Below are 12,131 nucleotides of genomic sequence, written 5' to 3'. Positions count from 1 at the left end.
AGGGTGAAACCTCTTTCAGGAGGTTGGTTGTTGGTCAATCATGGCAGAGAAGTGGGAAGTTGAGGACCTGGTAAATGTGGGGGCTCATTTTCTGTAGTATTAGAAGTACTAGTAGCAGATAACAAGAAGGTGGAGGAGTAGGTGGACCTGGAGTACATCTCTCTCCATGATACATCAGGAATACACTTTCAGGAATACATCAGGAAGACACAGAAGTGCATGCAGAACACCAGCTGAGAGTGGACAGGAGTACCTGGCCAGTGGAAAAGAATATATAGAGCCACACAAAACTTGAGATCAAGCCCCGAGGCTTTGGAGTGGGTGCACTGACTCCACGACCCTAGTCTACCAGAAAACTAACCCTAGGGAGTATCAAATAGTGAGAACTCACAACAAAGGAAATCACTTGAATACAAGGCCCAGCATCACCCAACCACCAGTAGCACTGTGTGGAGGATGCCTCATTTAAACAACAAACAAAACAAACATACAAACCCAATCATCAGCAGACAGGATTACCACCTCACTCATCCTTGCCCATAAGAGGAAAAACAAACAAAAAAACTCAGCACAGATCTCCCCTATATGAAGCTCACACAAACCACTGGACCAACCTTAGGAGGGCAGAAAACAAAAAGAAGAAAGAATTCAACCTTGAAGCCTGGGAAAAGGAAACCTCAAACACAATAAGTTAAAAAAAAAAATGAAAAGGCAGAGAAATGCTACACAAATGAAGGAACAAACTAGAAAAAACAGAAGTCCAAATAAATGAAGAGGAAATAGGCAAGCTACCTGAAAAAGATTTCAGAATAATGATAGTAAAGATGATCAAAAACCTTGAAAACAAAATGGAGAAACTGCAAGAATAAATTAACAAAGACCCAGAAGAATTGAAGAATAAACATTCAGAGACAAACAACACAAATACTGAAATTAAAAAAATACTCTAGAAGGAATCAATATCTGAAGCAGAAGAATGAATCTGTGAGCTGGAAGATAAAATGGTGGAAATAACTTCTGAAGAGCAGAATAAAGTAAAAAGAATGAAAAGAACTGAGGATAGCCTCAGAGACCTCTGGTACAATATCAAACCCACCAACATTCGAATTATAGGGGTCCCAGAAGAAGAAGAGAAAAATAAAGGGTATGAGAATATTTTTGAAGAGATTATAGTTGAAAATTTCCCAAACATGGAAAAGGAAACAGTCAAGTCCAAGAGGCACAAAGAGTCCCATACAGGATAAATCCAAGGAGAAACATGCCAAGGCACATGTTAATCAAACTAACAAAGACTAAACACAAATAAAGACTATTAAAAGCAACAAGGGAGAAGCAGCAAGTAACGTACAAGGGAAACCCCATACACTTAACAGCTGATCTTTCAGCAGAAACCCTGCAGACCAGAAGGGAATGGCAGGATATATTTAAAGTACTGAAAGGGAAAAATCTACAGGCAAGATTACTGTATCTATCAAGAATCTCATTCAAAACTGATGGAGAAGTCAAATGCTTTTCAGAGAAGCAAAAGTTAAGAGAATTCAGTACCACAAAACCAGCTTTACAACAAATGTTAAAGGGACATATATAGTCAAGAAATACAAGAGAAGAAAGAAGATCTACAAACTCATTCCCAAACAGTTAAGAAAATGGCAATAAGACATACATATCAATAATTATTTTAAATGTAAATGAATTAAATGTTCCAACCAAAAGACACAGACTGGCTGAATGGATACAAAAACAAGACCCATATATATGCTGTCTACAAGAAACCCACTTCAGCCCTAAAGACACATATAGACTGAAAGTGAGAGTTCCATGCAAATGAGAAGCAAAATAAAGCTGGAGTAGCAATCCTCATATCAGACAAAATAGACCTTAAAAGGAAGATTACAAGAGATAAGGAAGGTTACTACATAATGATCAAGGGATCAATCCATGAGGAAGACATAACAATTGTGAATATCTGTGTAACCCAACATGGGAGTACCTCAATACATAAGACAAATGCTAACAGACATAACAGGAGAAATTGACAGTAACACAATCATAGTATGAGACTTTAACCCCCTACTCACATCAATGGACAGGTAATCAAAACAAAATTAAGGAAGTACAAGTCTTAAATGATAAATTAGATGAGATGGATGTCATGGATATCTTCAGGACATGCCATCTGAATGCAGAAGAATACACCTTCTTCTTAAGTGCACACAGAATATTCTCCAGGATAGACCACATCTTGTGTCACAAATCAAACAGTAAATTTAAGAAAATTGAAATCATATCAAGCATTTTCTCTGAACACAATGCTATGAGGCTAGATATCAATTACAAGAAAAAAAAAAAACTCTCTAAGAAACACAAGCACATGGAGATTAAACAATACGTTTCTAAATAACCAACAGGTTACTGAAGAAATCAAAAGGGAAATCAAAAATTTCTAGAAACAAATAACAATGAAAACAACAACCCAAAACCTATGGGATGCAGCAAAAGCAGTTCTAAGAGGGAAGTTTATAGCAATATAATCCCACCTCGAGAAACATTGAATAGATAACCTAACTTTACACCTAACACAACTGGACAAAGAAGAACAAGAAAATGCCCAAATTAGTAGAAGGAAAGAAATCATAAAGATCCGAGCAGAAATACATGAAAAAGAAATGAAAGGAACAATAGTAAAGATTAATAAAACTAAAAGCTGGTTGTTTGAGAAGATAAACAAAATTGACAAGCCTTTAGCTAGACTCATCAAGAAAAAAAGAATCAAATCAACAAAATTAGAAATGAAAAAGAGGTAACAGCAGAGGATGCAGAGATACAAAGGATTATAAGAGACTATTATGAATAACTATATGGCAATAAGATGGATAACTTAGAAGAAATGGACAGATCCTTAGAAAAGTTCAATCTTCCAAGACTGAACCAGGAAGAAATAGAAATTATGAACAACCCACTTATAAGTACTGAAATTACTGAAATTGAAGCTGTGATCAAAAATCTCTCAGAAAACAAAAGCCCAGGACCAGATGACTCCATGGAAGAATTCTTTTAACATTTACAGAAGAGCTAATGCCTATCCTTCTAAAATGCTTTAAAAAAATTACAGAGGAAGGAACACTTCCAAACTCATTCTATGAGGCCACCATCGCCCTGATACCAAAACCAGACAAAAACAACACAGAAAAGAAAACTACAGGCCAATATCACTGATAAACATAGATGCAAAAATCCTCAACAAAATTCCAGCAAACAGAATTCAGCAACACATTAAAAAGCTCATACACCATGATCAAGTTGAGTTTATTTCAGGAATGCAAGGATTCTTCAATTATGCAAATCAGTCAATGTGATACACCATATAAACAAATTGAAAAATAAAAACCATATGATCATCTCAATAGATGCAGAAAAAGCCTTTGACAAAATTCAGCACCTATTTATGATTAAAACTCTTCAAAAAATGGGCATAGAAGGAATCTACCTAAACATAGTAAAGGCCATATATGATAAACCTACAGCAAACATTATTCTCAATGGTGAAAAACTGAAAGTATTCTCCCTAAGATCAGGAACAAGACAAGGGTGTCTTGTTATTATTATTATTCAACATATTATTATTGTCATGCGAATGTATGTTCCTCGGTTCTTTGTCTCATCACAACAAAGATTTGGAGCAACGGACATTAAAGCCCTCAGCGTGTCAAAGCTCTCAGGTCTTGGACAAACCGTGTTATAGCTCTTAGGCAAATCAGTGTTACAGCTCTATTTTATTTAGAAGATAGCAGGAGAATCCATCTGCGAAGTGTGAGGGCATGCTAACCCAAAGACTCAAAGAGAAGAGAGTGGAGGAGCATGCGGGGGAGGGATAGAGAGAGAAAGCGCTTTGGCTCCTCCTTTTATATGTTTTTTCCTCCACCTGGGCCTGCCCTATGCAAATTGGGCTTAGCCAGGAGTGCTGTTTGTTCTACCTGAAGTCTTCACTCTGGTCCTCGGACCTTCCTTTGACCTTCCTTTGTTCTATTTTAGTGGGCTTTTCCCTTCCTTTTCTTTTAGCCACCGCCATTTTGGACTCCTTTTCCCTATTCTACCTACCTAACATTATTATTCAACATAGTTCTGGAAGTCCTAGCTACAGCAATCAGAGAAGAAAAAGAAATAAAAATAATTCAGATCAGAAAAGAAAAAGTAAAGCTCTCACTGTTTGCAGATGACATGACACTGTATAGAAAACCCTAAAGATAGTATCAGAAAATTACTAGAGCTAGTCAGTGAATTTAGCAAAGTTGCAGGATACAAAATTGATACACAGAAATCACTTGCATTTCTATATAATAACAATGAAAAATCAGAGAAATTACAGAATCAATCCAATTTACCATTGCAAAAAAAAAAAAAAAAAGAAGAAATATCTAGAAATAAATTTACCTAAGGAGATGAAAGAACTGTATACAGAAAATTATAGGACACTAATGAAAGAAATCAAAGATGACTTAAACAGCTGGAGAGATATTCCATGTTTCTGGGTAGGAAGAATCAATATTGTGAAAATGACTATACTACCAAATGCAATCTACAGATTCAATGTGATCCCTATCAAATTACCAATGACATTTTTCACAGAACTAGAACAGAAATTTTCACAATTAATATGGAAACACAAAAGACCCTGAATAGCCAAAGCAGTCTTGAGAAAGAAGAAATGGAGCTGGAGGAATCCACCTTCCTCACTTAATATTATCCTGGTTTTAGAATAGAGGACACTGAGTGCCAAGTACTTCCATAGTGTGCCATGGTCTCACAAAGGACAGAGGGACATTATGTCTCAGGTGCTCTGACTTACCATCCTGACCATCTCAATGACTTATAGCTTGCCCAGTGTCAGAAATGCTCATTAAAAAAATTATTTAAAAATGCTTTTTGACTATGTGGATTATGGGATCTTAGTTCTGCAACCAGGGATTTAACTTCGGCCATGGAATGAAAGCAAAGCATCTTAACCACTGGACCATCAGGGAATTCCCAGGAAAACACATCTTGAGAGCTTTGTCTACAGGTCTCAAGACACATGCATCCTGAACTTGGCCTGAAGTTAATAAATAGGATGCTAAGAACTTCCTAGAGCAGGAAGTCAGATTGGGGATTGTAATTGAGGGTAGATTCCAGGTGACCATGCACCCTGGGTGCCAGAAGTGACTAGGATGTTGACACTAGCAGTAGCATCATGCTAAGTTCAGATGGACCCAGGAGCCCTTTAACAAACCACCTTTCCCGTCATTACCATCCCTAAGTGGCCTTTTATTTTATATGGCGGAGGATCTAAACTCAGCTCAGGATTCTCTAATTCCTCTGGTGCACAGGATGACTCATGGATTATCTGTGGTTCCCAGACAGTGCTCTGACCAACCACAACGCAGGTATTCCTGGCAGCACCAGTGGGAAGAGGCAGGGCCATGCGAGTCCAGGGTGAGGATTTTGGGGTTAGAATTTCAAGGTATGTGAACCTCTGTCCCATGAGAATTGAGTGACTGTAATGCTTGGGGAACCAAGTACCAGGCTGATATTGAACCTGGGGCATTTACAGGTCACCCCTAATTAGAACAGAACAGGCAGCGAGTTCTCAGCATGTCTGGCCCCTCCCCTTTGTACACCTCCAAGGGGAATGTGGGTGGGGAGGACAGGTTTCTGCCTGTCCAGGGCCCTCAGGGTGGGGAGGAGGAGCCTGAAGTCTCTGCCTGGACCAGAGACACAGAGAACACCTCCCTAGGTCATCGGGGCTTCTGTCTGAGAGGTGAGGTCTCCACCTGCTGGTGTGTAAGTGGGGTGACCTCAGAGAACCAGAGTGGGTTCACCTAGTCCCTTGCCCGGAGAGGGGGGGGAGTGACCAGGGTTTATGTCCTGTTGCCAGGAACATTAGAAAGGGCCTGGCCTTGTCAAGTCACTTGTTTGTCCAAGGCCACTTTTGCTGATGGTCTCTGGTCTAGGTGGAGGCTGTAGGAGGCACATGTTTGTGTAAATATTCACTTTGGAGCTCAGTTTATGGGCAGGAGGTAAACAAAATCCTGAGTCCCACAGTGGGTTTTGTGCCTTGACTCAGGTCTGGTTCCCCAAGAGCTGTACTGGGCTTTTGCCTTTACTTCCCAACCCTTTCTTCCAAGTGTCCCTTGAGTTTGCTCAACACAGGAGGCTGAAAAGTGGTGAAGTGGCAAAGTGGAGGCTTTGGTGGCAAAGTTACTGTGGGCTGAGAGCAACCACCGAAGTCCACACAGCAAGGGAGAGGAGGAGGGGGCACTGAGCCAAGCAGAAGGGGACCTGCAGAGCAGACCTGCTGTGTGCACCCTGCTGGATATTGAGAGCATAGCATTAGCCATTAGTTGTTAGTGATACCCACAGTGATGACCTTGAGTCATAAATGATGGGAATGCTTTTTAATTCATTTTTTAAAAAGCATAAAAAAGGTTTTATTCCCATTAAAAATAAAAAATGAAGTATAATTGACTTATTATATTAGTTTTAGGTATATAGCATACTGATTCAATATTTGTATACATTATAAAATGATCACTGCAAGTCTAGTTGCCCTCTGTCACCATACAAAGTTATTCCAATATTATTGACTGTATTTCCTATGTTGTACATCACATCTCACTATTTATTTTTTTAACTAAAAGATTGTACCTTCTAATCTCCATCACCTATTTCACTCATTCTCCCCACTCCTCCCTTATTCTGTTTTCTTTTAGAAGTCAGGGAAGTAGGTGCCTCTTTTTTAAAGGTTCATAATGGTTAAAAATTAAAAAAAAAAAATCTGCTTAGAAGTGAAACTTTTAATTGCTATCCAGAAATGTTGGCTTTTATAAATGACTTTTCTCAAAGTTGCTCTGCATGGTGGCCTGTGAGCAGCACTGAGTTTTCCAAACCCTTTGTGAAACCAGCCTCTGCCATTAATAGAGCACGTCTCTTCCCAGGACTTCTGTATCATAAAAATGATCATAGCTTACACTTGTTTTTTAGTGTTGGTTTTAGAGTACTTAGAGCTGTTGTGGCTCTTAGTTGTCCCACAATTCCTCGAGGTAAACAAAGACCTGGAGGGCAGGTGGGCATATGATGGGCTTAGGGTCATGTGACTCGCAGGTGGCCGACCTGGTTTCTGAAGCCCAGTGTTTGGACTCCCAGGCCAGTGTTCTCTGCATTCTCTTCTCTCCTCCCACAGCCTCCATGAGACTCAGAGTCAAGAGATGTTTTTCTGACAACAGCTCTGTCACCTGCTTCCTACAGAGTTTTTTATTTTTTCCTGTAGGTGTTACAAATATTTCAAAACTACAAACATTGAATATGCTTGAAGGGTAGTAGAAAGTGTCACCTGAGAATGTGCATTTTTAACACAAAGATTATTTTTAGCTGATTTTTTTTTTTTTTTTTTGAGAAATAGACACAGGAGAAACTGTAAAGACAGAGCAGAAGTTACCCTTCTGTGAGGGACATTTACATTGATGAAGGAAATTTCCATTTGTAAAGGTGTCTTCCTCCCAGTACCAAAAAGAGAAGGATGTCTCTAAATCACAGAAGAATCTTGTCAATGGAGAATACTTAAACCTCTGTGAAAAACCCAGCCATTTTAATTTTAGCTGCTTTTCCTATTAACTTCTCATTGTGTCCCTACCAATCTTTCTTTAGCTGGAGATAGTATTTAAGGTGGTGGCTTGGGCCATCTCAGGGAGTTACTCAGTTTTTCTTGAAGATGGTAGAATTGGGCCAGAAACACTTCAAGTAGTGTGGAAATGTAGCGGAGAAACTGTAAGTTCCCCTAAGAAGCAAGAGGTGAGCCGGAATGTCAAGTGCTTGCAGGAGATTAACTAACAAGGACTCCACCACGAGATGTCTGCCTCAGAGACTCTCATAGAACTTTGAAATGATTGTTGTGGTATTATATTGGACTGTTTTAAATATCTTTTACAGTTTCACAGTTATGCAGAATTCTTGTGAAGCAAGAAGAACTATGTTCCCAGTTGTTTTGTGGGAAGGCTATTCACTGGGTTATAGGTTGGTGTCAAAGATGAAGGCTTTATGGGAACAATTTTTGATCTTGTTCTTGCTATCCAGAAGGTTTTCATTTGGTTAGTTTCAAGTTTGCTAATGAACATTTTCTCAATTGTTTTATTTCTTACTCGTTGAGGATTAGGATCAAGAACAGACAGAGGAGGGACTTCCCTAGTGGTCGGTGGTTAAGAATTTTCCTGCCAATGCAGTGGACATGGGTTCCTGGTCCAGGAACTCAGATCCCACATGCCTTGGGGCCCATCAACTGCAACTACGGAGCCCACTTGGTGCACCTACCGAAGCCTGTGTGCCCTAGAGCCTCTGCTCTGCAAAAAGAGGAGCCAGCAAAACCAGAAGCATGGCCGCTACAACTAGAGAGTAGCCCTCACTCACCGCAACAAGAGAAGGCCCACACAGCAAGGAAGAGCCCGTGTGTGTCAACGAAGATCCAGCAGAGTCAAAGATAAATAAACAAACAAGATTTTAAAAAAGAGCAGACAGAGGAGCGGAAGCTCTGAGCCAGGACTGGCATTTGTTGTTCAGTCGCTCGGTTGTGTCGGTGTCTGCTACCCCAGGGACTGCAACATGCCAGGCTTCCCTGTCTTTCACCACTGGCCTTACTCTTTTTTAAAAAAATAAATCAATTTTGATTGCACTGGGTCTTCACTGCTGAGCAAGGACTTTTCTCTAGTTACAGTGTGCGGGCCTCTCACTGCAGTGGCTTCTCTTGTTGCGGAGCACAGGCTCTAGGTGTGATGGCTCCAGTAGTCAGCGTGCATGGGCTCAGTAGTTGTGGTGCACAGGCTTGGTTGCTCCACAGCATGTGGGATCTTCCCTGACCAGAGATGGAACCTGTGTCCCCTGCATTTGCAGGCAGATTCTTAACGACTGGACCACCAGGAAAGTCCATGGCATTACTCCTTAATGAGGCTATCTGCTCAACTCGCTTATTAAATACTATGTCTCAGCAGAAAAAATCCAATCAGATAGTAATGAGGTGCCTTTATTTTATACTAATTTTTGGTGAATTTGTTGCATCTATCAGTATTCTCTTTGGTGGGTGACATTACACTTACTGTAATTAGAACAGTATCAGGGTCAAAAGGAGAGCTGAGTAACAGGCAACAATGATTTCCTAAGCAAATCATAAGTTTTAGGACCGTTTGGGATGGCAGGTGTTAGTGCTGGGCTTCTGATGGAGAGCCCCAGGTTTGCAGGCTGCAGCACTGGACTGCCCTCGGCCTTACCTGGGCTGACATTCTTGTTTCTCTGTGTGAGCCTACATATTTCTATCTCAGTGCGGTCTATACAAAGTCTGTTTTACAGTGTACAGTCTGAGGGGCTCTTCCATAAGCTCTTAGAACTTCTAGGGGTGAATGATAGGGCTTGCTGGAAATGTAACAGTGAAACTTTGTGTTCTTGAGAACAGATCCTCTTACTCTGATCTGATCATCCTATGCATAATTCTTTAGCTTAACAGTGATTTCTTCTCTGTAATAGATGAAGCTTTCTATTACCTTGTGGAAGGTGAGGCAGTTGGTATAGCCTGTGAACCTGTGGGTGCAGAACAAGACAGGAGTGTCGGGGTTTAATGTTACAGCCATTTGAGGAATGGGGACAACTTTCTCTATATATCCTCATCAGGCACTAGTTTGTTGAGCAGAAAATGCTTGTTAGTTTTGTTTGTGTTGGGGATTCAGCTTCTCTTCCTCTTGCATATCTTTTCCACAACTTCAGACAGACAGAAGAGTGCTATCAAGGAAAAGCCTGGCAGTTGCTTATCCTGTCTATATTAATAAGGAAGGATTGCTTAAAAGGAAAAGCTTGCTCCAAAGTCAAGTTCCTGAAAGATTTCCAAAGTTTTGACATTTTGACTTTTGAGAAGTCTGTGGAGGAAATGATGCTAGGGTCATGGCGTTTACTTTTGATGACTTGGATTTGTGTTGAGTGTTTGGTTTTCTTTGATGGGAGAGAAGGGGACCTTCAAGGGGTGACTAGAGGGAAGAAGTAGGTTGTGGGGTGGAGTGGCCATTTGGCAGGGTGAGCAAGTGTTGCAGTTTTCTACCTTTAGTTTTTGGGAAAGAAAATTGCTTTCCTTAAGGCTTACTCAAGGGAGAAGGCTCAGTGTCCTCCACCTCACTTGTTTAGGATTTTAACTTTTGCCTTAGGGAAGAGATGATTGGTAACATTTCTTCCAAACCAGCAATAAGTGGCTGATGGCAATAAGTGGCTGATGGCAAACCGTGGACAAAAATTGTTTTTTAGCTTGATTTCAAGGGACAGCCCAGCTTCCAGAGGGTAGGGACATATTGACACAGTGTCCCTCGGGGCTGAGACCCTGAGAACCTCCCAGCCTGGTTTCTCTGTGATGTTCCAACAGAGTCTGGGCTCTGTTTTCTTGTTGTACTGATGTGTGAAGTTTGGGGTGGGTACAAGTGAATGCGTTTGTCTCAGTGTCTCAATTCATAAAGATTCTTAAGAAGGTGATAAGAGTGTGTCTCCCATACATGAACCATTTTGACTTTCTGTTAGGCTGAGATGTTGAAAGAACACGGGGACAGGGATAGACTGCCAGCAGAGCTTGTTCGTATGGAAGCAAATTTCTTACCCTTTTTCTGGTGCTAGTGATAAAGAACCCGCCTGCCTATGCAGGAGTCATAAAGAGACACAATTTCGATCCCTGGGTGAGGAAGATTCCCTGAAGAAGGAAATGGCAACCCACTCCAGTATTCTTGCCTGGGAAATCCCATGGACAGAGGAGCCTGGTGGGCTACAGTCCACAGGGTCACAAAGAGTTGGACGTGACTGAAGCAACTTAGCACCAGCACCCTAAGAATAACTTGGTGTTTTGCCAAATGCATTCTAAAGCACTGGTTGTAGTATTTATTGAACTTATAGAGTGTAGTGAGTACGAAGTACTAAGGCTTCATTTTCTTTGAATGTAAAATTTTGGCTTAAGGTTAAAATTATTGTCTGCTTGTCTAACAGGAGATAGATATTTTCTTTTCAGGTGAATCATAAATGTAGTGTTTTGCCAAAAATGCCCTTTTAATATGCTAATGGTAAAAGTAAAACTTGTGTTAAGAAAACTGGTAGAGCTTGCATTTCTAATTAAGCCTTTTTTTCCTTTTAGGAAGGCACCAGAGTCGTTCAGCCCATATTCTTGGGGAAAATGATTAGTTATGTTGAAAACTATGATCCCACCGATTCTGCCGCTTTGCACGAAGCCTACGGCTACGCGGCAGGGCTGAGCGCCAGCGTGCTGGTGTGGGCCGTTCTGCACCACTTATACTTCTATCACATTCAGCGTTTGGGGATGAGGCTGAGAGTAGCCCTGTGCCATATGATCTACTGCAAGGTGAGTGTCACTCGGTTTCACAGTGTATACCTCCCCTGAAGCATCAGGAACATTTAGGGAAAGTTCTCTGTAAACTAAACTTTTGTAACTGGGATCATTTGTACTTTACTGGAGAAGCTTGGTGTTTGCACCAAGTCAAGTTTTTTTTTGTTGCTTTTCCAATATATAATAAGTTTTCTACTGAGATTGGATCAGGGCTACCTTTTATGACTTTTAGCCACATAATATCCACTGTTGCATAATATCCACTAAATCTGTAATAAAATCTAATTAAAAATTAAAGTATTAAAGGTATCCCATTGATTTTCAATGTTTTTATGCCTAATTCTCATAGTGGTATTTCTGGAAATTTTGTTGTTGTTGTTCATTAAAAGCTTCAAAGCTGTATTTAAAAGTGAACTTCAGGATTGGATCCATAAAATTAAATCTTGGAGAACAGAATGGATTTGAGAAAGGGAATGATTATATTTTTCAATGGCCCATTTAATCACATTCAATACAATTGTGTTAACTAAAGAAAAATAGAGTTTCTGGTCTTATGTTTAGATCTTTAATCCATTTTGAGTTTATTTTTGTGTATGGTGTTAGAAAGTGCTCTAATTTCATTTTTTTACAAGTGGTTGACCAGTTTTCCCAGCACCACTTGTTAAAGAAATTGTCTTTAATCCATTGTATATTCTTGCCTCCTTTGTCAAAGATAAGGTGTCCATATGTGCGTGGATTTATCTCT

General features: G+C 40.2%; 1 protein-coding gene across 1 annotated transcript in view; it reads left to right on the top strand.

The window, feature by feature from the left end:
- Positions 1-12,131, top strand: part of LOC100337390 (ATP-binding cassette sub-family C member 4-like) — a 209,452-nt gene that overhangs the window by 12,638 nt on the left and 184,683 nt on the right. The window contains 1 exon segment of the mRNA XM_059892309.1: positions 11,177-11,401. Coding sequence (XP_059748292.1) covers positions 11,177-11,401 — 225 coding nt within the window.

Source organism: Bos taurus, chromosome 12 (assembly GCF_002263795.3).
Source record: "Bos taurus isolate L1 Dominette 01449 registration number 42190680 breed Hereford chromosome 12, ARS-UCD2.0, whole genome shotgun sequence".
Lineage (NCBI taxonomy): Eukaryota > Metazoa > Chordata > Mammalia > Artiodactyla > Bovidae > Bos > Bos taurus.
This window is presented reverse-complemented; position numbering and strand designations above follow the sequence as displayed.